The sequence below is a fragment of the Triplophysa dalaica genome, chromosome 3 (genome assembly GCF_015846415.1).
Source record: "Triplophysa dalaica isolate WHDGS20190420 chromosome 3, ASM1584641v1, whole genome shotgun sequence".
In the NCBI taxonomy this organism is placed as follows: Eukaryota; Metazoa; Chordata; class Actinopteri; order Cypriniformes; family Nemacheilidae; genus Triplophysa; species Triplophysa dalaica.
This window is the reverse complement of record NC_079544.1, coordinates 16,708,962-16,736,413: the sequence shown is the minus strand read 5'-3', so window position 1 is coordinate 16,736,413 and position 27,452 is coordinate 16,708,962. Positions and strand designations below refer to the sequence as shown.

General features: G+C 37.4%; 3 protein-coding genes across 4 annotated transcripts; 1 reads left to right on the top strand and 2 right to left on the bottom strand.

Annotated features, from left to right (window-relative positions):
• Positions 1–14,686: 14,686 nt before the first annotated feature.
• Positions 14,687–20,803, bottom strand: snap47 (synaptosome associated protein 47). 2 transcript variants are annotated; one of them, XM_056743039.1, is made up of 6 exons: positions 20,560–20,803; positions 19,754–20,277; positions 18,944–19,446; positions 17,647–17,762; positions 15,970–16,163; positions 14,687–15,017 (listed from the first exon to the last, which is right to left on the bottom strand). In XM_056743039.1, the coding sequence occupies exons 2-5, from the start codon at positions 20,245–20,247 to the stop codon at positions 16,017–16,019; spliced, it is 1,260 nt and encodes a 419-aa protein (XP_056599017.1). In that variant the 5' UTR covers positions 20,248–20,277; positions 20,560–20,803; the 3' UTR covers positions 14,687–15,017; positions 15,970–16,016. The 2 variants fall into 2 exon arrangements, with proteins under 2 accessions (XP_056599017.1, XP_056599016.1); XM_056743038.1 differs by having other exon boundaries at positions 20,542–20,802.
• Positions 20,804–20,966: 163 nt separating this feature from the next.
• On the top strand, positions 20,967–24,075 carry jmjd4 (jumonji domain containing 4). The gene is made up of 6 exons (XM_056743037.1): positions 20,967–21,614; positions 21,709–21,874; positions 22,005–22,130; positions 22,480–22,747; positions 23,211–23,357; positions 23,687–24,075. Exons 1-6 carry the CDS (start codon positions 21,362–21,364, stop codon positions 23,993–23,995), a joined length of 1,269 nt encoding a protein of 422 aa, XP_056599015.1. The 5' UTR covers positions 20,967–21,361; the 3' UTR covers positions 23,996–24,075.
• A 219-nt stretch (positions 24,076–24,294) lies between these two features.
• Positions 24,295–26,294, bottom strand: iba57 (iron-sulfur cluster assembly factor IBA57). Its single transcript, XM_056743050.1, has 3 exons — positions 25,862–26,294; positions 25,062–25,414; positions 24,295–24,873 (listed from the first exon to the last, which is right to left on the bottom strand). The coding sequence occupies exons 1-3, from the start codon at positions 26,197–26,199 to the stop codon at positions 24,482–24,484; spliced, it is 1,083 nt and encodes a 360-aa protein (XP_056599028.1). The 5' UTR covers positions 26,200–26,294; the 3' UTR covers positions 24,295–24,481.
• Positions 26,295–27,452: the final 1,158 nt, after the last annotated feature.

The following is a 27,452-nucleotide window of genomic DNA, read 5'->3' as shown; positions in this document are numbered from 1 at the left end:
AGCACAGGTCAAATTACTATGAACTATTTTTAAAGTTATTCAGTGTACATAAAAATACTTGGGGAATATAGATAGAAAAATTGATAATCAGTAAATATGAGACTGTGCTTTATATACACGTAATTCTCTTCACGCACACACTGAACGGTAGGGAAGACGGTCCGTTTACAGTCCGTCTGAAAAACCAAATGTACTTATGATTTGTTAAATGTCTGGATACATGTAATTATTTCTGTAGGGTGTGTGTGCAAACAAAGCTTTTGCTTTGTTTGTATAATTCACATAATAGCAAATTAATACACATTAGTCAACTCGTAAAATGTGACCCTGGACCACAAAACCAGTCATAAGGGTAAACTGAGATTTATACATCATCTGGATGCTGCATAAATAAGCTTTATGGTTAGGACATGTTAGGATAGGACAACATTTGGCCAAGAAACAACTGTTTGAAACTAGATACTAAACTTGAGTGGGTAACTCCCAAAGAGCGGGCAGCAGCGAGAGATATTTCTAGACATGTTCCTGAAATTTTTTATATGTGATTTTGCTGCATTCACTCACAAAATATTTTTATATATTGAAGGTTAGTAATTTATAAAATATCTTCATGAAACATGATCTTCACTTAATATTCTAATGATTTTTGTGATAAAAGAAAAATAAATCATTTTGACCCATTTAATGTATCGCTGGTTATTGCTACAAATATACCCCTGCTACTTTTGATTGGTTTTGTGGTCCAGGGCAGTGTTGGGTGTAACTAGTTACTAAGTAATTAGTTACTGTAATTTAATTACTTCTCCCTTGAAAAAGTAAAGTAAGGGATTACTCATATGTTTTCTGTAATTTAATTACAGTTACTTTTGATGTAATGAAACTAAATACTTTGTGAAATATATGCGTGTGCAATAGTGTAATTGACATCAAAATTCAAAATTCTGTGCTTTAATGTATAATTCTCACATTTGTAATACTTTGGTCAGTTAATAATATTATTTATTTGAATGAATTAAATAAGCCATTACATGTATATCCTTGAATCACTTAACTAATTAAGATTGATGTAGGATATAGAAAGTAATTTGTAATGAGTAACTAAATACTTTTTGGACAGAGTAATTTGTACAGTAATCTAATTACACTATTGAATATGTAATGAGTAACTAGTAATTAACAACTTTTTCAGAGTAACTTACCCAACACTGGTCCAGGGTCACAAATAGTTACGAATTCCCGTGAGATCAGGTTGTCCAAAAGTTCAGATTTTCTAGGGCAATTAAAAGATTTTACAGACAACATTTTTTGTTGACACAGGAAATTATGAGAGCGTTATGTTCAGATTTTATTAGAGCCTGGTTTGTGTATATAATGTTGTTTTAACACTACATATATCAATTATTAGGGGATCATGTAGTTTGACCTCCCAATATGGAAGGGGACACTAAATGTAGCTCTTACACATATACTTGCACATTTGTTTTACATTACTCACATATACTGTATATAACAGCGAGCAAAAGTGTTGCAATGGTTTCTTGATGAATAACTATATGAAAATGTGTCAACATGAAATTAAAATCGAGTCTTTTACTTTCTTTATACATGTTCCTGGTCATTGGTGCACATTATTCCACAAAAGTCATTCATTAAAAGTTGTTCCAGGTTTTTCAGCTTTGGCAATGCATCTTGTACTCTCTCTTCTATTAACTCTCTACTTATGCTTGCGATACAGTAAAGAGACCACTTTTCACAGCTGAATCCCAATTAATGCAATCAAGTCCTGCCCTGCATTGTTTTTGTCTTGCTGTCTTGTAAATACGTCCAATTGTGGACTTTGAATGCATTTTTTTTAAAATCACCATTTTGACTTCAGAGATCAATAGACATAAGTTTGGAAACTAGCACATTACACATTTAAAATGCAGAACCTCACAGAGATGCGTATTATTTATGTTCCTTTGCTACCACATGAGTTAAACGAAAGTCCAATAATCACCAGAAACACTCAGAGGGCAAACTGCTGTCATAAAACATAAAAGTGTGCAACTGTGCCAGTCTCATGGCTGAGTCTACCACAGGTTCTCTTTAAGTACAAGCTCCGTGTTTCACAGGAAAAGGTCAAGAGGGCAAATAAACAATGGTGTTCCAGCGTTCCACTCCTAGAGCTGAGTGACTCCCACAAGTCTTTTTCTCTCTTCCTTTCCTCTTCTGACAGTTTTCCATCCTGTTTGCAGATGTGTGGAATATTTGCTCGATTTCCATCTCTAATTTGGAGATTAGATGCCACCACAAACCCTCAAACTGGAATAGAGATTTCCCTGGGTCAAAAACCACAAAGCTAAAGAGGAGGGACCGTCACTGACGCAAATCAAGTTTTTATTTAGATGAAGATATTTGTCCTTGTTACCTTTGGTTGGAAAGAATCAATTTTAACTTTCGAAATGTCCCCCAATAAAAATGTAAATATAAACAGAGAAGGAAACAAAATATAAACAGAAGAAAACAAAAACAACTGTTTTGGCAATTTCAGCATAGAGGAGTTTTACAGTTTATGGGAAAGGGAAGATGAATGAGGTGGGAAGGGTTGGCAAAATTGAGATTTGACATCTTTTGAGTTCATAAGATGGAATTGAATATAAAGTGGCCATGCTGAATTTGAAAAATTGATTGAATTTCGATCAACACGGCAGATACATTTTCTAAAATAGTTTTAAAAAACATTTTGTTTGGATATTTTTTTTGTTATTTAGCTAACTACAGTAGTAGTCTGTCATAATCATTACCACAGCCATCTTAAAGTGATATTTCACCCCAAAATAATTTCATGTTGTTTCAAACCTGTGTGACTTTCTTTCTTCCACAGAACACAAAATAACATATTTAGAAGAATGTTGTTAACTGGCACCTATTCACTTGAATTGGTTTTGTGTCCAAACAATAGAAGTAAATGGGTGCCAGCGCTGTTCGGTTACCAGCTTTCTTTAAAATGTCTTCTTTTGTGTTCTTTGGAAGATAGAAAGTCATTCAGGTTTAAAATGAAAATGTGATGACAGAATTTTCGTTTTTGGGTGAATTATCACTTTAAATTATTTTAATTTAATCTGTTGTTTTTTATTATAAGATCATTATTGGTAAATTATACTGTAATAATTAATTAGTAAAACTACACAAACGTAATGAAAGTCTAACCAAATGTAACCAAATCATTTTGGTTAAAATACGGGCTGAAAGATTAACTCATGAGCTATAGACATTTTATCATTCAACAGAAACATTTACCAAGCCCTAAAAATGTATCCTTCTATATATCTCCGTGACCTTAAATGCTTCATTCTTGCACCAGTGTTGAGATGTTGTCCCACTAACAGCAGCTGAAACGATTTAACAGTCTATTATGTTGCTGAATGCTAATGAGGAAGGAAATTTGAAAAGCAAACAAACCAGCAGCTTTGGATAACAAAGTTTGGCTTTTATGGTTTGTTTGCCTTCATCCTCTTCCATCATTAGGCTTTTGAACTAAGTGAACCATAGACCAAATTAAACTGTAGATTACATACTCAAAGTAATCTCAAAATTATCAAATATAAGCTCCATTCAAATCAAATGTTCTGTGAGCCGAGGTCCCATAAAACGCATAGCAGAACAAAAGGAAAACACCTCACGCGTGACTTTTCTTCAGCACGCCTGAAGGGTTTTATAAAGCTCTCATGGGGCACGTCCAAACTTATCCGAGTTGGAGGGACACACAAATATTCGACTTCTAAGTCTTTCAAAACATCGGTTTACCACGGGTGCAAGTTTTCCATACCAATTAGTGAGGGCTCCACCCACAAATTTCGGTCCAACTAAACAGGGCGCGGAAGAGGAAAAGCGGAAAAAGGCGCATAAAAAAAGGAGTAATTAACTTTGATATTCTATGCTATAATTGAAACCAGTCTGCGGGATTACGGCACGCTGTTTTGACTGCGCCGTGCTTTCCCTTCTGTGCAGGGGATTCCTGGGCGATATCATGAGGAACGCTTACGTTTCTCTCGCCAGGAAAATGGAGCCGCACGGACGTCATTGTTTTCATTAGCCACACCGTCAACAGTCGACTAGTAATCCTTGGGTTTTCACCTGTTATGAGTCGTGGGTCCACGCTCTCTTCCAATCTCTGGCACCTTTGACGTTTAAAACGGAGATCTGTATCTGCATAACACATGCCGGAGCGTGCTACACACCACATCTGGTAGTCTTTGACTGCTCCTTGATGGCTCAGTAGACCTTGGTCTCTGTTCTCAGTGGAGCACTGTCATCTCTAGTTTCAAAACTACAGGCTGCTCCTACGCTGCCTTACGTGGACAAATGATCTGGACGGCAGCAAGATTTTCCACCAAAATAGGTGTTGTCCATGAATTCCATGCAGTTAGATAAATAAACCCACAGAGTATGTCTGTGACTCTCATCCTTTCATTGTGCATGTACCATGTGATGCTACGATTGCTTCTCGGAAAATGGACGTCTGAAATGGAACTCATTATCAAAGCATGACGTGGGAATTTTCCTTTATTATTCATATTTTACAAATGGCTCTGTCTGAACGTTCCTTCTCACAAAGTGATGCCTGGTGTTACCCTTTTTTCTTTGACCTCATTTTGTGTTACCTTAAATCACCTCACAATTGTTAACGTTTGAACATGACACATTTATATTGATGCTAGTTGCCGCAAAATAATATAGCGTCTTTAAGAAAACTTTGAATATTGTGAAAAATGTATTTTGCTACTTATCGCATGTTTTGTGTTAAAAGAAGGCCGTCCGAATTCAGTGAGAACTTTAAATTGAGTAAAAGCTGACAGAAAGTATCCATTGTTTTTAATATTTCTAATATTCCTGATGTTTACCTCCTTTTTGCTCACTTCATATCAGGGGCAGACTGACCGGTAGGACACTGTGTCAAAGTCCAGAACAGCCATCCCACCGACGACCTACGGCCGTGACCAGGGTCGGACTGGCCATCTGGAGTACCGGAACTTTTTCCGGTGGGACGCTAACGTTTGATGCCGGAATGGATGCTAGGGTCGCACAGACGGACATATTATAAACTCGCATGCATCGTGGCTTTAGCAAGTCGAACACTTTTGAATGTAAAGCAATGACACGTTACATACAACACCCCCCCGAGAACCACATCTGCCCCGTTGACAGAAACGGTGGAGGGCTGATGCCATCAATCAGTCCCTCCTCCCCCGTCGACAGAAATGGTCGAGGGTCGATGTGGGCAGAATAATCAAGGGCCAATTTTGCTTCCCAGTCCGACCCAGCTTCACATGAGTTCAGTGTGGTATATATTTTTTAGAAAAACGTCTTTATATCTTTAATTGAAGAAATCCTCTTGAATTCTCATTAAATAATAAAGCCTCACTGACACTCATCTAGATTTTGGCACAGCAAACTTCATTCATCACTGCGCTGTGGAAGCACCACAGATGACCTCTCGCTCATGTTGAGGAGATCTCCTTCCAAGCCGCAGTCTTTTGCCTCTCTGGCTCGTCTAGCTGTGTTCTGTCCTGTGCTGATGGTGTGTGAACCCTGTACCCTTGCTGCCAGGACTGGAGTTCACCCGCTCGTCTGCTCCACATTAACTTCATTATAGTCCCAGGTGGGTGTGCTGTTCTGGATCCAGTCTCTTTGGAGCGTCTAATCGTGCATCTGGACAATGACTTCACATCTTTGCCCAGTGAAAGCTCTGCTTACCATGCTGGCGCCGTGCCAGGGGCCTCGGTCGGTCGGAGAGGATTTTCCCAAGTCCCACCCAATCGCTGCATGCGCTGTCATCTTGCTGATATGTAAACTCTGATGGTGTTTGCAGCTTGTGAACATTTAAGAGAGCACCTCTGCACTCTGTAGCACAAAATGTTAGAGACAACACTGTTGAGACATGTAGCCAAGAATGTGTTAAGTAAATACAGATCTGCAGATGATACACTTTTGCTAATTTTGGGGAATTTAGAAAGTTAAACAAGTAACACAATCTAATTGCAATTCATTACTATTTTATTAGGTGGCTAATTTAAATTAATTTGTAATTTTGTAGAATTTAAATGATATGAATTTATATGAATTAACCACCTTGTAACGAATTTGTATATTGCGTATGCACTGATTTGATCGTAAAGCATGCATACACAAAAACCCACAGCAAAGTTCATATTCATAAAAACGGTCATTGAAATGGAAAAGTGTTAGCGCCACGTCAGGAGACGACGCAATTTTGCTCGTCGGAGTGTTGCAGGTTTTTGGAAATATAAGTCATTCCTGCTGCTTTTATAGGATTTGGACGTTGTCAGGCACTTTTTCGTACATCAATAACATAAATAAGACATCATCTGAGATCTGAAACTGTTCAGCTGTGAGCGATTTCACAATCATTTGCCATGTATAGATTTAACTTCTGATGGAAAGGGGTACACATACATGTTTTCTGTGCGTACGTTCGTTCTATGAATCACACATATGCACTTTGAGAAATGATCGTAAAATCAAATTTAGGACTGTTTCTACACAACATTTTATAAAGGAGGCCCCGGCTTGATTGAGCCATGAAAAAATAAAAATTTCAACGTAAAACTATGAAATTACAGGTAAAAACTTTGGTTTACTGACATGAGATTGAAGACAATTTTACAAAAGTTTTTCATCATTTTTTGTAGTTGTTTATCGAAAGAAGTGCAGTTCAAATGCATATTTCTGCTACAATTATATTATCAACTAGATGTAGGTCAAAAGTATATGGGCATACTATATAAACATATTTTTTACATTTTTTTTAAATAACTCAGCTTTTAACTTCCGTTTTAAGTTAAATCAAATTATCTTTATGAGTCAATTAAATTATATTTAACTGACTTTAAAATCTAGTTGTAAAAAAGTCACTTCAACATATTTAAGTTCAATTGAGCTAAATTCATTTAACTTAAATATTTAAGGTAGAATTTTTGTATTAAAGGCAGGAAATTGGTGACATGTTTGTACAGTGAAGTAATTTGAAAAGATCCATGAGGGTTTGTTTGGTTCATCATTCTCAGACTTTTTCTTTGATAATGGAGATTTTTGGAACTCTTTTGAAGAATACATTCTCCACCCTCGGAGATGAAGATCTGGCGTGAAACCTTATCTCCACCCTGCTGCTGATAACTGTGCAGCCCCCTCCCAGGCTGAATGCTCCTTAATGACTCACCCTGTGGCCCGGCAGAGGTGGTGGGGCCCGTGTGCAGTATGGCATCACTAAGGCTGAGTAATTTATTGTGGGAGCTAAGTGTTTCCATTTGCAGCCAGGGCCACTAAAAACAAGCAGGACCTGGGTTTCTGGGGGGCCCTCTCGTAAAAATACTGATGCGGTGGGGACTGGCTGCTTGCCTAACAACCTGTTTGGGGAGCCATATAGATTGGATTTTAATGAATACATAATCCAGTGATCATACCTACGGACAGAGAAGAAAATATGACCTCTTGCAAACTCATTTGAGCATTATGAATCTAAAATGTGATTTCAGAATAGCGACTGTCTATGCAAAACTCAAAGGCTAGAGCATTGTGGATGGTAGTCAAGCGGTTGCTAAGGTTTTTTTAGTGTGGTCCCATCTTCAGTGGTAGGGTCTAGTGGTGTATGAACAATAGTAATAAACATTCTTGCCAAGGTGGCCGCAAATCTTTGTATAATTTTGTTGTTGATTGTTTGCTTTGATGCAAATTTATAAAGTGAGAGGAGCTCTTACAGCTATAAAGAAATATCTTATCGAATTTCAAGTAATTTTCTTATTGAGTGAAGAGTGTATTTTAGGCAACTGGGACTTCCACTGTTAAAAATACAGCAGACAGCAATGATCATATATCACCGCAAAAAAGGACTGTATAATGAGTTTAGGATATTTTTGTTAAAGGAGTAATCAGAAGAAAATCAAAAAATGTCTTTGTTTAAGTGCTATAATCTGGTCCCCGGTGCACGTGAAAAACAAGATCCCAGTACGTTTGTTTTGATGAGCCTTTCCCTGCAAGCATGTGAGAAATCGAGCCGATTTCTCTTTGTAAAAGCAGGATCTTATTATATTATTACAGCCCCTTAATCTACACAATTCCACCCACGGTGCTGCCACCATTGTTGTATTCACAAGCGACAGCGGTGTACGTGACGCCCAAGTTCGTGGACAACATTGATCATGAAATGTAGTTGTTGTACAGAGTCATAACCTCGAAAGAGACAGGAGTTTATTTATTTTATATGGAAATCCCTCAGAAACCATGATTAAAAACCTGCTTTATCAACCTGGGACAGTACAAGCAGGATTAGCTTTAAAGTTGTTCTTCAAGAGGGATTGAGACCAACTGAACGAGATAAAGCTGCCGATGTAAGTCATATTTATCAACAGTCGAAATTTACATATATGTACCGTATATATAGGAGGATAACGTTAGCATATGATAGCGAAGGGAGCGAAGTCAGTCACTTGCTAAATAGGACATTCAAAGTCAGTGTTAAACTTACTCTATATTTATATGCTATTTGGCAAATGGCCACTTGGAGATTATCTGTATGTATGTTAATATGTGCGTTAATATGTTCAGCTGCGGCAAGCTGTGTTTTTTACTAATGAACATGTGGTTACACTGCGGTTAATTTCGTTTTAAACCTCTCAAATCATTCGTCCTTAGGCTGAAAAATTTGTCACAGCATACTAGTTATGCTCTCATGTTGTGTGTGTAACGTTATAACTCATCAACAACAAACACAGAAATCCACCTTATTCCACTGAGATCTGCAGGTGCGCATCATGTGGATCTTAGGCAAGCATACACGCACAACGTGAGTGCAATAGGATGCACTGTTTGGTGTGACGGATTTATTTTTCTCCGGACGAATGATTTGAGACGCTTAAATCGAAACTAACCGCAGAGGAGTTCAGGAAACATAATTTAGCTAAACCATTGCCATTGCAGTACTACACGTGTGTTGTGTTGACACGCCGGACGGAAGGGGATTGGGGTGCGCTGTAACTCATTATCATTTAAAGAGAAATGCACCAAAATGGTTTGCTGTGAGCAGAGCTGTTTTTTGACGAGGCAAAAAGGCTTTTGTTTACACAACCATTGAGAGTTTTCAAGCAAAGTATGTTCCAGACATTTCATGAAGATCCAAATAAATCATAACATGTTGAAAGTGCTCATTCGATGAGTCCTTTAAGATAGCAGCCTATATGTACTTTATTATAGAGCAGTGAATGGGTATGAGAAGAAACACTGCTGAAAGCTCATGCAGAATCACAACTCTTGTATGTGTGAAGTATTTGCTCTTAAAGTAATTGAACTGAATATGGACTGTGCTGCCACCTTCAGAAGGGTGGAAGACTGCTTAAGGATCAGGTAAGCTTCATTATTGTCTGAAGCGGGTGTGATCATCTGATTTCATTTATTGTACAGGTTTGTTTGTCCTTGATTTAATGACGTATGCAAATATAATAAAGACAGAATAACTGTATTATTTATAACTAATTATGTCACTATTAACTGTGTGTAAATCACTTGGCAATCTTGTGTATTTGAAATTGTTTACTGTATTGAACTTTTTGTGATGAGCAACTGCTTTAAAGCTGTTTGCTTAAAGATGAACACTGTTTGTTAGTTTTGGCTTGCACATCCATCACCTAAGCAAATGTGAAACAAGTACATATGAAAAAATGAGTCAAGACCCATTCTGAACCAAAGAAAGGATAACAATAATATTTGTAGACGGCTGATGATATCAAGTTCATCTCTGCATGGACCTTCAGTGTTTAGGAATGTACATTACAGTCGTATTGAGGACATTCATGCTGAGACACAGATCTTCGTAAGCTATTATTTCACACCATGATATACATTTAGCCTGATCGCTGCTCTCAGATTCAACTGATCAGATTTTGATTGATAGGATCTGATGTATCATATGATGTATTTTTGCAATGGCACATGATGAACTATTCAGATTTATAAAACACAAGTCGCTGTAAGCTGCTTTAGAAACACACCTGTGACATTACATCACTGTTCCCGCATCATAGCGACTTCATTGCTGTGACTGTGGAACAATTCTACTGTTCTAGAAGACTGCATTGCTTGGTTCAGATTGTTTTTTCTATAAATATTATAATATTGTTGTTGTTGTGTGTATATTTTGTAAAGTCACAAGAAACTGTGATAAAATTGAGGTTATCACATTTATAAATATATACTTTTCCTAAAAACATGTACATATAACTGTTTTCCTGCTTAAAAGTAAATATGAAATTGTGAGTTTTTTTGTTACAATATTTGAGGACTGAAAAAATAGAGCATATTGTCTTTTCTTTTTACCTGTTTTTTGAGTTTTCATTTTCTTCAAATTAAAATATGCAAATAGAAGCTATATTTTTATTTGAAATTTGAAATATTTTTTTATTTATATCTTTTCAAATAAAATATTTGTATACTTTCAATTTACATCTTTGTACATTATAGAAGACATGGTGGGCCAGTTTAGTCCCAAGTAATATTAAAATGATGAACTTTCAAATATACTAATGGCACATTGATATAAGTAGCCTATACTTACCCCTCATTATTCAGAGATAAACCTAATGTTTTGCCAAAGGGGAAAGAGTGACTCCAAATTGATTCTACATAAAAAAGTTTTTTTCATAAAAAGGATTAAAAATGGCAATCAGCATAATAGTTTGAAAAATATATTGCACTACAAAGATCCTAATATAATTTTACAATCATTTTCAAAAGAGGTTCTTCTCCACATAATTCAACCGCCTGTATCAACAAGTACTTTCTAACTTATTGAAGTGCTCATTCATTTACAATATTTTTGGTAGATGTTTACCAGAGCAGCACATATGTTTAAGGCCTTTGAAGATATGTAATCCAATTTAGCAGACAGTTTTCTGTCAAATGCAAATACAGGCACAGTCCGCCTGCATATACTGTACGTAGGGATAGGTTTACATCCGTAAAGCTGTTATAGGGCTAAATGGAGTGTTGAAAAAGAAAAAAATACCAAAGGATCTATGGTGACTTTCAAATTTGAGGTTGAATCAGGTGAAACTTAATATTAGTAATTGACTGGTACAGTTTACATCATACTCATATTATTGCTTATTTGCCGTTTGATTCGAACCATATTCTCCAATGTGGAAATATCCAAAATTACACCAAAAGTCTCATCATGAGGAGTTGCCATGCTATTGACATGGAGTTGCCATGACCTGTTTATAAGCAAACACATGTCTCAGAGTAGCCTTATCTCTTTCCCGGAATGCACTACTTCACAAATAGCAACTTCCACATGTTTTATTCCCTTTTTTGCTCTCTTCACTGAGGTCTAACATTAAGCAACAAGACTTATTTCCTGTAACTCAAACCTCCCATAGCAAACCAGAGAGAGAGGAAGCAACACCTGCAGCAAGCCTGGAGCAGCCAACACATGAGTCAGGCTCCACATTCAGACATGTTCTAATTGGGCTGCTCTCATGTGCAAGCTGTATATTACTTTTGCCCGAATTAGCACCACAGACAAAAATAAAAGTCTCAGACGGTGCAGATCAGTTTTCTGATGTGATTGCTTGCATGTGCAACCCACTGCCACAATGCTCAGATTTTTAAGCATTTTTAAAACGTGATGCAATATAGTCATTGGGTGGTTTCTTATCGGCCCACAAACCAACCTCTAAGAGTCATGATATTCTGTTCTTCCTCCTTAAGAGCAAGTTTATGGAGTTTTTCCACCCAATTTATTGTCCACCAAACAAAGCTTGTAAGTCTGATCACTCAGAAAAGTAATAGCAGACCTCTCCTCAATAAGCCAGATGATTTATTACAAACCCCCAAAGCCTGGGGCACGCTTTGTTTTGCGGACTGTGCGTGTGAACTCACATTCTTGAAACTGTGTGAACGCGTGCCTGTCGTCTGCGGATGCAATTACAGTTGACTTACACAAAGCAGTTGTACTGCACATGCATCAAACATGCAGTATGGACTTATGGTCAAAGGGGTATACTTTAAAGTCTTAAGAACTTGAAAGTGAGACATAGTGTACATAGCAGAAGAAAAAAACTAGGGTTGTCAAATGATTAATCGCGATTAATCACATCCAGAATAAAGGTTTGGTTTACATAATATGAAAAATTAAGAGACTTTTTCTATAATATGAGAAATTAAGAGAAAAATTTTCAGAGACAATTTTTGTTATTTTAAAATTGACTATTTATAGCTATGTGTTCATTGAAATTATCATTTTTGATTCATTCTGTGATCTATTAACAGCATTTCTCCCAAATTTAAAATAAAAATATTGTTTCTTTTTGCATTAATTTGATTAATTATCTAAGAAAAATATAAAAATGTATAAATATATATGTTTTAAATTATTTGTAAATATTAATAAATACATGTAAATATTCCCCAAATATGTATACATGTATGTGTTTATAAATACAAAATGAAAGCAACACTTTTTAGTTTTAATGACCTTACAATAATGTCTCTAAAATTATTTCAGTGGTAGAACAACTCTGAACTGGACGAATTCTACTCATGCTGCTACCTGAGCAGCCTCATAGCGGCTACAACTACACTCTGTAAGTTCTGTGTTTGGGCCAGTACAAGCAACCCTGCCCATCCACTGCCTCGGAAGAGTGCGATATGGTTACCAAACGACATTTCTGCATTCGCCGGGTCCTTCATCTTAGTCAACAAATTCATGTGTTTAAGCTTATAAAACAACATTATTTACGACACTGTTAACAGACAATTGTGCTTATCAATCACATGGGGGAGCCGTCTGCAAAAGTTCTATAGTGTTGCTTTAATATGCACAGTTTGGAGACATATATTGAGTAAACACAAACTTATATTCATGGTGTGATAAATCACGATTAATCGTTTGACAGCCATAGAGGATCTCAAGGATCTGCCGGGTCTAGCTGCTTGTAATTTCAACAAATAATTGCGTGTTTTTCTTCCCGTTACTTTCATTCTCCTGTAGAGGGTGTGGACGTGTCGTCACTTTACCACGCGAACCCCACGTGAGCATCCCGTGGGTGGGAAAACAGTCAGCAAAATGACTGCTTAAAATATCAGGATACTCAATTCTGTGGAACATTTCATTGTCCAGGAACACCTGATTCCTTTGTAAGTCATAGGGAAGTCATAATGAACACTGTCCAGTCCAGTGGCTTGTAATTTCAGCAAATAAAAGAAACACCTGTTTAAGTCCCTGTTTCTTTGATTGTCCTATTCTCCTCAGCCATTTTGCTGGGTGTTTTGCCACCGAGGGGAGCATCATCAACATCAATGCATACCCTCAATAATAATGTCATTGAATGTCATATATGGGTGTTCCAACAAACACGATTGACATGGATGATATTAGAAAAAACAAGCATCTTAGGATATTTAAATGTAGAATCATGCAATTACTAGAAAGAACTCAAAAGCACCCAATTTCATAGTCCTCCAGTCAACTAAAGCAAATATCCAGTGCCAAAGCTCATGCACTCACAAACCTTTTCCCATGACAGAGTCTAAAGTTGATTGATATACCATCAATACAGACACCCTTCCTCCCACCACAAGTCCATCATGTAAACAGACCAGTAAGTCAAGGCCAGTAAAAATCACTAGTGTCTCCGCACCATCCGCTGCAAGGCAGAGCCGGATCTCATGTACAGCGACTGTGGTTGGGCCAGACCGCCGCCACTTCCTCACATTGCATGGCTGCTTCTAACCACATCACTATGCGTTCATTCCCTCCACGTCTTTAGGCATCCCCATCCAAATAGCTGAAAGGTCTGTGTTGAGAGTTTACTCTGAAAATCCCAACAGAGCATTCTGTTTATCACGCAACGGAGAAGAACGCAGTGAACCAGCAAATCTTGCGTATTGCAGAATAAACAGAAGCTGAACGCTTTAGATAAGTCAGTGAGCCCTGCATTGTCCGCAACAGAGAAATGAGCAATCAAATGTTTGTGTTAAACTACTGTTGTGATACTTGGAGAATGTGCGGTTGTGTCTTGAGGAACCAAATCCTGACCAGGGATTACATGGGTACTAGCATTCAAACCGCAGGAGAAACTCCCTGGTCAAACATTGTCTGGCTGGGCTGAGGAAAATCCCTCCAAAGCAATAGAGCTAATAACTATTTAGCGATGCCTCATTGATTGTTTCCAGCAACAAGTACACACTATTCAACGACTAGATTAGAACGCAACACTTCACTCATCACCGATTCAAGCAGGTCTTCCTCCAGCAGTCCAGACTCCAAGGGGCCCACTGCCCTTGCCAAATGAAACCGATCTGCGCCTTTAGCACACGGTGGTCTTTCTGGTTCTCGTGAAAACTGCACGACAGGGTGGTGAGCAGATGCTTGACTTCTTTTGCCAACAGGATGCTGTAATAACAGGGTCCCCCCCAAGTGTGTCAAACTGTTTACAAAGCCTTCACTTTGCGCTATCAAGCGCTGTTATTGTAAAAAGCTTCCGACTACAGCTGGGAAATGTTTTGACGTGAGAAATCAAGACTGGGTGGGGCTTGGGTTTGCCCTGCTTTGTGGTTTTGTTTAAGCTGGACTCAAAGTTTGTTATCAAAAAATCAATACCACCGGTCTCACAGAAGAGTGACAACAAAAAAATGAACGTTTAGGTTTATTTTAAAGTTGACTTGATCACGAAGAATACGCTAAATAAATACAGTGTAATGGTTTTACATTTATCAACGGTGTCATTGAAACTCATCACACATGTAATCGTCATGTCAATGAAATAGAGTCACGCTGGGGATAAAGTGCATTCCTATTAGGGATTGACAGTGCACAGAATCATGAAACATTGAGATGTTACTTTATAACAACATATCACTCAATGTTGGGGTGGATGCAAAGCCATGCAACATGTGATGCTGAAAACAAGTGTCGTTTGTAGCAGTGTGGTCAGATTTAGGTTGCAGGGGTCAAAGTAGACCTGAGGAAAGAAAAAACATTGTTATCCTCAACAGAGAAGTAACAAGGCCAAAGAAAAGCTACTCAAATTGATTTCAAGGCTAAGCAATAATCTATAAAGAAGATCATGAGGCTTTTAGTTGATGTCCATCTGAAACCTTGTATCTTCGTCTTTTCGTCTTTTTGTGTGTGCCATAAATCATTATTATTAGTACCTTTTTATGTTTGTCACCGGGTTTTGCAAATATCTAACCAATAAAAAGTATTTAAAAGTGCTTGTCAACTTTGACAGCACAGTATTTAATCATTAAAAGAGTGCAGTGTTTTTCCATTTCCTAAAAACCAGTTAGACATCCGAGTTTTCGCAGGACAGTGACAATATGCTTCTTAAACAAAAATCTGGTTATCACCTGCTATTATAAAGTGTGCATATTACATCGATATAAACAAATATAGCAAGAATGGAATGCAACAGTACCATGTTTTGAACACATTAAAAGATTGCATCTGAAAAGGGGCTGTTGAAAGGTATGCTAACAAAAATTTGTAATACGTTAAGGTTTAGCCTAAGGGCCTACTTAAATTAGGACATTTACAATAAGTAGTTTTTACAAACAAAGGTAACTGGTGTCCATCTTGAGACAAAACAATGGCACCAATATTTTGAAGATACTGTATGCCAGTGCAAGATGTTTTCAGTTAACACAGCTTTAACGGTTACTTTAGTCTGTCCAGGAAACCGCCCCTTAGAGTACACATCACTCTTGAGATGAATGTGGTTATCTTGCATCTAAAACGCATCACTGCTTTCCAGCATACAGTATACTGTTTATTATTGCTATCAGCGACTGTGCACTTACGATCTGAAGTATTCTCAATAGCCACACCTTACTCATAAAGATGAAACGAATACAATTAATTTTCTCAAGTGGAACCTTTGCTCTTGTGAAACATTTGCCTTCTTATGTGTGTACCTGTGCATATATCTTAGGGTTCATCGTGTGACCGAAAGTTCAGTCGATCACATCAGTTTCCTCATACGACGAGTGTGTCTATTGATGTTCATGGTGGTGTGGTCAGTAGAAGAGCCGAGTACATCGAGAGCCTCGTCCTGTCGCTCCAGCTCCGTCTCAGCCTCAAGGGCAAGACTCTTCAGCTGTTGCAGCATCTGCACACAAACAGCACAGAAATTTAACAGGTGGGAATCATTTTGAGTAATGGCAGAAATATTATTTGTATTTAAACCAGACCCATTTAATCTGAACGATTTTGCACTGTTGGAAACAATAGTTAATTTTTTTTCTAACAGCACAATCTACATATTTTCTTTATATTCTTGTTAGATACAACAGATGCTATCATTTGCATTTGCAAACCATCGTGTGAAAATACATCACAATTTCGTCCCGATTGGCATGGGTTGAACAAACTGTAGGAAATGACTGATATCAGAAGCAAACAATGATATGTGCGGTACCTGCTTTTTATCTACAAAGTGTTTGATATACTATAAGTGAGTGCACTTACAGGAAATAAGGGATCCCAAAAAAATTACAAAAGGCTTTTCATGTTTCTTTCAATAAGGTCCAGTAGATTTAAAGGTTTAGGGTGTGGAGCATAAAAATAACTCTACAACCAAGTACTAGTTATGATTGATTTTATGATAATTCACATAATATTTTATATAATTAAATGACCAAATATATATTTTATTTTTTTAAGTTGTAACTTAGATAAAACTACTGGACATGTAGATAATGAGATGCTAAAAGAACATTCGAACCCTCAAATGATAAAACCTGGTGCAACATTTACTGAACTGAATAAATTCTAGAATGTTTCTGATTCTGTTGAAAGTGCAAGGTTACATCACTTTTCACGTTGATATAAACAATCTGCGCATTACAAGGACTCTATAAGGCAAGCTGGCCTGCCAAAGACAAGACCTCATCCCTCTAAAAAATGTCTTTCCCATCTCCTCATGGCATTTAACATGTTTGTTTTTAGTGTTTCTCAACCCCAAAACCATCTTGAAAAGTGATATCTGTGATGGTTTGACCAACCGTTAATTATCTTCGGTCAAAGCAATAATATTGTGTTTTGAAATGGTTCAACACGAAGAGAGTTGTTCCGCACAACCCCATAATAATGTACTCAATGAAAAATAGCTCAGGGATTTTGCGTCAGTGTTTATGTCTGGTTGCTGCGTACCATGCATCACCTCAGCTGAGTGCTCGCAGGATTTTACTACAGCTGGCACCGCAGTCATCTCGAGATGAGACAACTGTATCTATGTGCGGTGGGGGAATGCCTAGAGCTTACGGTCCACGCCTGTGCCTTTAAACATTAACCTACGGGCCAGAGGATGTGCAATGTGTTCATGCTATTTGGAAGTACGAGAGCGGGGAAAGATTTGCCGTTTTTGCACTCTACACAGTGATTTTTTAAGTATGTAAACCAAAATGGTCTTAAATTTAAGGATGTCTGCTATCAAGGTCATCTCAAGGGGTACACTGAATCTTATGGAATAAATAAATAATGTATATTTCAAATGAACAAATGCTAAGAATTTAGGAAAATAATTTCACACTCTCATGCTCCCCAGGTCTTTTTCTGCACATTATCTTCAGAAAATTAAGTTTACAGTAGACCTGTTTGAGCTCCTGTGCTTCTGCTTCAGTCACTGTGGGCTGCAGCACCTGTAGCTGCAGTTGAGTCAGTTCACCAGCAGGCACCTCCACTGGCACATCTGTGTCCTGCCCATGACCTGCAGACAGACGACATGATAACAAAGACATCTTAATAAAAAACAACTATAACTGTTCAAATAATACAATTTAGAATTTTGCAATGGAAGATGCCTCTCACTGGAAATACATGACTTAGGATCATGTGTCCAAAAATGATTTGATGTATGATGTTATAAAGTTACTTATATATGTGCATACACATTTTGTGTTCCTTTTAACTTGTTGTCATGTTCATTTATGAAACAAAAACACAACATTAAAGTTTTGAAAAACTACACATTTTGTGTTTCTTTTAACTCAACTTGTATTGTCTCATTTATTTAATACAAAATATGCACCTGGCAGAAGCTTTTATCCAAAGCGACTTACATTGCATTATCCTATACATGTATACACAGGTATGTGCAATCCCCAGGGATCGAACCCACAACCATGCTCTTACCACTGAGCTACAGGAAATGTTAAACATTTATGTTGATAGAAATGTAGAAACGTTCAAAAATGCCTTTTTTTCAGGGGTTTTCAAACCCTGTCAGATGTTAGAGCATGACTGCCACCCAGTGGTAAGTAAATGTTCTTTTGTAAATGTTAGGGAATTTTTTTTAACAGTTTAAAGTAATGTGTAACATATTATGTTTAGTACTTGTAACGTGATAATAAAAGTCCAGTCGTCATTTACCCACCCTCTACTCATTTCAAACCTTTATAATTTACGTCCTTACGCAGAACAGAAAAGAAGATATTGTGAACAAAGTTGGGAACCGAACAGCTCCGGTTCCCATTCACTTTTAGTGTATGGACACAAAACCAATGCAAGTGAATGGGTGCCAGTTAACAACACTCCTCCAATTCACTTTTTAGTCTTCTGCTGCTGCAGAAGAAAGAAAGTCACACAGGTTTCAAAGGACTAGACTAGAAAGTGAGTAAATGATGACAGAATAAAAAAATTGGGTGAACTATAACTTTAAGGCTACCACCCCAGCGAAGGTAAATGGTACAATTTTGTGCTTTTTCTGACGGTGTATATGTCATATAGGGACATATGCTGTTATAGGGATGCACTTCACATTTGTGAGATAGAAACTCATCTGATTGGTTTATAATTAACCTGATGCAGCATTGTGACTGAAAGAAAAGACTGAAAGACGTTAAGACGTTAAAAATTTTGTATTTATGCATATCCCAACTCCAGCTGTACCTGCGCTCCAGATGTTCAATGCACCTTCTGGGCTACCCGGTGTCGTTGTTGGGGTCATCTGAAATACAGCGTAGTCACGAGTAAACTCGATTTTCTTCTTGTACTGCATCTCCAGTACGGACAAAGCTTCCACCATTTTGGCAGACAGAACTCGAAAACAGATGTCTGGCCTGCCGATGAAACGCTGTCGAACGCTAATCTCGTAGGGGTTGTGCACACGGATATCGTCCACTTCTTCCCTCTCATAGAGATGAAGAAGCTGTCCGTTTGCATCTCGAATCTCCAGGGAGGAAACCAACACCGTCAAACTGCCCGGTTTCATGTCCCCTGTGCTTCCAACCTGGGAGATAATGGCAGGAATGCTGGTTATGACTTTCTGGCCCTTGCCTGCTCCTCTGGTGTAGGATGATTTGGCAGCTGCCTCAGATTTGGCCTCCTGATGGCTCTTCCATGGTAGTTTGCCAAAAGGCCACCAAGACGGGCACTCAAGTTCAGAGAGCAGTCTGCGTAGAAAAGAAAACCAGGGAATCGGTAATTGTATTCACGGCGTGATAAATACCTTACTTTAAGTGAAAAATAAAAACAAGTTACACATAACCCCAGAATGACGTGCTGTTGAATTATATGCATAATAGATATATTACCGATAGTTATGCCACTAATCTCTTGTGTACTTTGAACTCTTTACAGTCCAAAGAGTGCTTGTCACACAAGCAATTGTACAACTAAAAGGGTTGTCACAATAAGACTGTATCACTGCACGACACAAAAAGACAAAAGAGACAGAACCTGAACCAGAAAGAAACTTACTTATCAGCCACATTTAGATCCGATTCGATCTTTTCCAGGCCTTGAGCCATGTTGTCAAACTGCTCTCCCTGGTGTTGCAGAACTTTCCCAGTGTCCTCAAGCCTCCGCTGAGCTCCGGATATCAGGCTGATCAGCTCCTGGCCTTTACTGAGAGGAGCTTCGGCACCATGGGGTTCTGTGGGCGACAGCAGCCGTTCCCTCCAGAAGTGCTCCAGCACATGGTAAACAGCTGCCCGGCAGGGTTTAAGGGAGCCGAACCAGTGCTTGATGTTTCCCTGCTCCAACACAGTGAGAGTGCTGAAGATGAAGCTCGAGGACTCCATCTTGATCTCCATGATGCGTGAAAGCCGCAGGCTGGCCAGACTCTCCTGGTTCTGCTCGGAGGTGAAGAGCAGGGTAGTGCGGGTTAAAGAAAGGGTCCCGCTGACCCAGCGTTTCTCACTTTTGATGTAATAAGAGCCAGACCAGCTATGGATTGACACATGCTGGCTCATCTTGATGGGGTGATGTGGCTCACCTGCCACCTGTAAATAATGTAGTACATAACAGAATATGAACTTTAGTCAGTAGTTTATAATTACTGATTTCCGAGTTGTATCATGTTTAAAACGAGACGCAATATTTAAAAAGATGTTTTACTGAAATATTATCCGTTTAGCATAACAAACATTATATAAAGACAGACAGAGTTATTATTATTTGGAGAAAACAGCTGAATAGGAGATTTTGTATTATTTCCTGTATGATGTTGTTTAATTAAAGCCATAAAAACAACATTTGCGTAATACCTTTCTGATGAAATTCACCTTTAGATGACAGCTACAACAGGGTGTGAATTATATATGACGCACTAACGTAAACAACCTCCATTTATATCGTAAAATGCCGTCATATGTTTCACGATGAGAGCCATCTCAGGCGTACGCGAGACATTTATTGTTTGACTTCGGTTTCTCGCAATAGTTTATTTTAAAGATTTAATGAAGAATTGGTGCTCCAATCCCCGTTGTGTGTATGCGATGTAAACACAGCTGAACGCTGCAGTGGTTGTTTGGTTCGCTCATGTTTACTGTCCGATGTAGGAAAATAACTTAATTAAAGGTTCCGCGAAGCATACATTTTTTCTTAGATAAAGACCACGGATTGTATTTTTTCTCATTCATTGTTTTGATATTTAAAAGGACTTATGTATTATATTACTCGCTTTCATAGTGAAAAACATGATTAAATCTAAGTACAAAGACTGGTACGCACACGAATTTCTTCCGGCGAGCACCTGGCTAGCCGTGACACAAGGCTGTGGCGCAGAAAATCATTTATTGTGGAATTATTTGAAATATGACATAGAATAATCGATTCGTGTTGATATTTTAATGCCAATTTGTTGTGCAGTTTAATCGTCGGGCTATTTGTTGCTTTTCTTTAGGTCAAACTTTACACCGCAAACCTGTCAAATGGCAAACATGAGGCTTCGGAAATCTGTGCAAGTGGTTTCCTACATATTGTCCATCGCATCGGCATGATTTTTAAACGTTTTTAGTATGTATTATTTATTGTTCTTATGTTACTATAGTCAGTAAGCGGTGCTGAGTTACGTCTTGGCATGTCATGGATAGGGAAACCTTTCACAACTGCTGTAGTTTGGTAAAAATGCCCAGACAGATCAAGCAGCAACACTGCTCATCTCATTTCATTGAGTACATAGAGAAAGAAATACCCTACACCAAATTCTTCAAGAACTATTTGATCCCAAATCATCCCTGCATGTTCTCCAAAAGATTCACTGAAGATTGGAACTGCAGGAAAAATTGGGTTACAGATGAGGGAAAACCCAATTTTCAGAGACTTCTGCATGAATTTGGTGAGCAACCCATCTTTATGCAATTTTCTAAATGATCTTTGCACATATATGCCATGCATTATAAGCTGCACATTTAAAAAAGATCTCTTTCCAGATGATACTCCTGTTCCAGTTGCAAATTGCAATGCAAAAGAATACAACTCAAATCCTAAGCAAATCATGCCTTTTAAGGAGTTTATCCAGTACTGGAGAGAGTATATACAGAATGGACATTCTTCACCCAAAGGCTGTTTATACCTGAAGGACTGGCATATGCACAGGTACTGCTTATATTATTTAAATGTATGTCTTTTATGTTTCTTTAAAATCATATAGTTATTTTACATGTCATGTAAACAATTAATGTAAATGTGAAGACACTCATTTAATGTGTCTCATTGTTCATTCTAGGAACTTTACTGACCACAATAATTACAAGACCCCAATTTATTTCTCATCTGATTGGCTGAATGAATATTGGGACACGATTGAAGTGGATGATTATCGTTTTGTCTACATGGGACCTAAGGGGTCATGGTATGGATCAGCAGCCTTAATGTAGTTGTATGTGAGAGTCTGCAGTAAAATGTTGAGTACACTGTCACAGTTTTTTTTGTTGGTTTTCTAGATTTTCCTTATATTATATATGAATACAATATGAGACATCAAAGATAGTGACCACTAACAATATTGAATCAATTGGCAGCGTGCCCCAAATTTAGCACGTGTTGACTTTACAAATCCCTTTGGGAATTAAGAAACTTGACTTGTTGTCTTGATCAGACAAATTTTATTTTACTGTTTTCTTCTCATTTTTAACTGTAGATGTCAAGACTTTTTTTACCCATTAAAATCATGGTAAATTATTTTCTGTGTTTGTTTTAAGGACACCTTTCCATGCGGACGTGTTTCGCTCGTACAGTTGGTCCGCCAACATCTGTGGACGTAAGAAATGGCTCCTGTACCCTCCAGGTCAAGAGGAGTTCTTCCGGGATTGTCATGGAAACTTAGCATATGATGTAACGGCACCTGTCCTTCAGGACAAAGGTCTATATGCACAGTTTGAAGAGGCCTGTCAGCCCTTAGAGATTATTCAAGAAGCTGGGGAGATCATCTTTGTTCCAAGTGGTTGGCATCACCAAGTTTACAATTTGGTAAATTATAGTGATTTTATTAAGTTAGAATTTACTCGCCTTCATGCCATATGACTTTCTTCTGCTGATTAAGTTTTTTGAACAATGTCTATGCAGTTATTTTCTCACACAATAACGTTAGGTGAAAAACAGACCTAATTCCTGGAGCGAAGTCGATATTTACTAAAAATCACTACCTGCCCTAAACGCTCTGAATAAGTATTCAGGAATGTTTTTAAGAGAGGATCTTTCAAACAGTATTTCCTTGTGCTTGAACCAGATGTGTTTGTATATATTTGTTTTCCAAGTATGAGCAAGTGTAAATAGGCTTCTTTTTTATGTAGAATGAATGAAGATTTTTTTAGGAAATAAGTACATCAGTTTGATCTGTCATACCTTGTTAACCAACCAAATTAAACTTTATTTGAGTCTGAAAGGAAGTTTTTATAAAATTATTTTCCTATTAATTGTCTCTTAATTATAGGAGGACACCATCTCCATTAATCACAACTGGCTGAATGGCTGTAATTTGGACATCATGTGGGAGTTTCTGCAAAACGAACTTTCTTCTGTTCAGAGAGAGATTGAAGAATGGCGTGATACTATGGACACATGGCATCAGCATTGTCAGGTAACAGTGTTCATGTCTGGTACTGTATGATGTTAAGGCTTAAAGTGTTGATTTCATGTTTTTTGTATCTGTTGCTGTATTCAAATACAATTATTTTGGAGTCACTGTAGTTGATATTTGGTATTTGACAAATATTCTCTATATATTTCCTACGGTACGACAGCAAAAGTTGAGAAAACCTAACTAACAATGAGGATAAATCTTGCTTTTGCAATTTTATATTATGAATTTAGTATTAATAACATAAAATGGTTTATAATTAACAGTTTGTATTCTAAATTTGTTGTTTTCTGGTTTTGACTAATGCATAGTGATTCTCTGTGTTTTAGGTGATAATGAAGTCATGTACAGGAATTGATTATGGGGAGTTTGCATCGTTTCTTAAGACCATTGCAAATAATCGAATATCCTACCTAAATTCATGCCCCAGAAATGCAGATCATTATCAAGGTCACCTTGCTGAAAGCCTGTTAGCATTGGGTCCTCACCATGCAGCTTTTGATCTGCAGAGAGTATTGTATATATTTGAAAGCATGCTGAATAATGAAGACTTTAAGAGATTGGACCTTACAGACCTGAGCTTTAAACCTGAGGAGTTACTTCAGGTGATCAGAGATGCTATTCGTATTATTGTATAAGACATGGTATTGTGTGTGCCATCATAGTGTTAGTTGAGTAAAGGGAAAATATGTTAATAAATCCTTTAAACAATGGTTCATTTTTGGTCATCTTTTCATGACTTAAAGGCAGCATAATATCAAACTTTACAAACATGTCAAGTTACCTGTATGTCATATGTTGCATATATTTACATTGAAATGAAATACGTTGTTAAAAATTTAACAAGTAATCGTTTTCTAATCATCGGCACAATTCATATGCATTAAATCTAAACAGATTGAGTTACAGTCTGACTTCAGAAAAAAATACAACAGAATAGATTAAATAATTTTATTTGCATATCTATAAATAAGGATTGAACTTTATTTTGATTTAGATTAAACTAGCTTTTACATCAAGTATAAATAAATATGTTTAGCAGTGCAATGACAGTACTCTGGCAGGCATTTAAAAACAATATATGTAACAGAAGTGCTAATAAAACTGGGCCTTCCATCACCAAATCATTTATCTTTAGCGTTTTTTGGCCACCAGTAAGGCACCGTAGCCTGTGATGTCACAGTCGTATTATCAGAAGATTTAAGTATCAGTTGCTCTTTGGCATGAGCCATGCGTACAAGGCTCAAGCCCAGCAGGCCAATTCCTGCTCTGTGCTTTCCAGCTGGTTTGCCTCCTTCAGTCTCTAGAACAGCCCCCTGGTCCACGTTTTCCACCGGTGCAGACATGGTAACAGGCATTAGACGTTTCCGTATTACACCAGTGTGGTGAGTTCTGGCAGTTAATTCCTGTCCAATGTAGCAGCCCTTTATGAAGCTGATTCCCTGCATATAGACCAGATTAGACTCCAGAGGGAGGGCCTCGCCTGGTGGAAGGTCTTTGACACCTTCAGGTAGTCCTGATTTAAGAAATCAAACAAGAATTTGTCAATGAGCATAAATCACTTTTGTTTTGCGACTCTTGAATTATATTATTTTCTTCCAGTACAATGTTGTTTAAATACTGGATGAAGTATATCATGTCAGACTGCAGGAGAGAATCAATCAATTACCCAGAACTGAAATTGTAATGAAAAATAATTAATACCAATTTCATATCGATGCTGGTGGTATTCTTCTGTGTTACCCTGGTGACAGGCAGAAATGATCTCCGCTGGATTGACCTCATGACTGGTGATCAGTCTCCATCCCATAAACTCAGTTCTTGGGTCTATCTCCAAAACAAACCCTTTTTCTGGAGCTGTCACATTTGGATTGGTTTTCTTCAGCACATCATCTTTGTTTTGAGGTAACAAAGCCCACAGTGAGAGATTGGTACACACGCTGATGTTTACCTTGCGACGTATCCTGTACATTTTCAGATGTTTAATAATGGACTCCTGCACAGAGCAGTCACACTCCAGAAGAACACCTTTAAATCCACTCAGATTTTCCTTTAAACTAAACAACACAGATAAACATAGATTTAATGAACAACAGGTATACAGATATACACAATGACAAAAATTCGTAAATTAAGCATATATTTTTTGTTTGTTACTTTAGTTTAATGCCAGTGTATACTATAACGTTACACCCTATTTTTAACAACACAAACAATATATTAATATTCTGTAAAAACTAACAATATATTTGTTTAAGATATTGTTATATTATTCCTATTGAGCCTAAGTTCATGCAGTTTCTATGAACTCTCAAAATCACAATATGGGAGGAAGTTACATTTTGTTGTTTTTCAATGTTTAACAGTTTGCACACAGCCCAACGTGTGACTGTAAGATAAATGTTGACGTCACGCCCACATTTTATGATGCATTTCCGGCTTCAACCTCGCATTTAACTTACAATTCAAACTATTTAAATAGAAAAAAATATGCTATATATTACCTGTAAATGATTATGTCATACAATGTCCTGCCTTGTACATTCAACATGTGCGCATACATAGCTTTGGTCCCATCCTCTTCCAGAAGACCCGTATCGTTAGTGATTATTCCTTGAAGAAAAGAATTCGTGTCGTGTCCAGAAACATTGATGAGAGTCCTGTGCTCTAGTCTGTAACAGTTAAAGTGTCCTGTGCTGTTCTTGACTTGATCTTGAGTGTATGTTCTCCTCTGAGTCTGATGTCTCATGAGGCAAAAACCAAGTAAATTGTGCGCATGAAGTCCGCTCGATCCAACACATACCGCTCGAGCAGCACTGCCAAACAAAGCCAGCTTGTGCATTGTGTTGTTTGCCACTATACGAAACCTAAAAGTTTAAAGTACCTCTAAACGAGGTGAGTTGACGTTAAGTTGTCCTTTCTGCCTCCATTTTCCTTCCCGTGTTGCATTGCGTTTTCGGAGACCGTTCCATCCAATCGTACTATGGCGAAGGATGAGGTCATGAATATTAGTTAGATAATTGCGTAATTCTTTTTTTGACATTGAGTTTAACCTTTTTGACTAATTATTACGATGATTTATTTACAGATAGGACTTACATTTATTTTAGTGATATATATATTATTATATATATTATATTATAAAGAATTATATTCATTATTCTTATTATTATGTTGTATTATATTGACAGTTTTATATTTTATGTATGTAAACCTCGGTTAATATATGATTTTATAGTAATCATGTTATTATTTACAATTTGTAAAGTTATGAAGATGTTTTCCCTGATAGTATTCGGAATGCATGAAAATATGTTCTGCATTAAAAAAAGAAAGAAAAAAAAAACAGAAGTGGAGGATAAATATAAAATATTTTTCTATTAAAAAAAGGTTTCTCCTATGGTCAAGTACTTATTTATTTGATTGTCCAAGATGTCACATTCAATTCTTTAAATAATAAAATTTGGGGAAAAAATTCAACAACCTATTGGACCCTGTCCTGATTTGTCGAGGTTAAAAGTGGCTATCAAGCAACTTTTTTTATTTTCAATGAAAGTAAACCGATCTTGTCTGGTTTGGGGGACCTGCTCTGCACGAGATGCCTAATTTAGGTTCTGTAGACCAGAAGTCTGAAATTTAGGGGTACTGGTGGAAAAATGACTCACAGTTTGGAAAAACAAATAAATTCAGTTGTGAGGTCAGCATTTTTTCATCTGAGATTAATGGCTAAAGTAAATAATTTCTATCTCCATCAGATGTGGAGAAGTTGATCCATGCTTTTGTGTTCTCCCGACTTGACTACTGTAATGAACAGGTTGCAGTTAGTTCAAAATGCTGCAGCTAGACTTTTAGCAGGGACCCGCAAATAGATGATTTAAATGTGACATAGCTCTTTGAGTACAACACATATAATTTTTGTTACAAAGCCTATTTCAGTTAAAAATAGATCTATAACACAACTCTCATAGTGCAACTGTAATGTTGAGAGCAGGGAGGAAACTATGGGTAACGCATGAAAGTCATTAATTCACTTTAATACCAACATTTTTTCCTAACACATCCAGACTACAAAATAATGATTTCCAGAGTTCATGG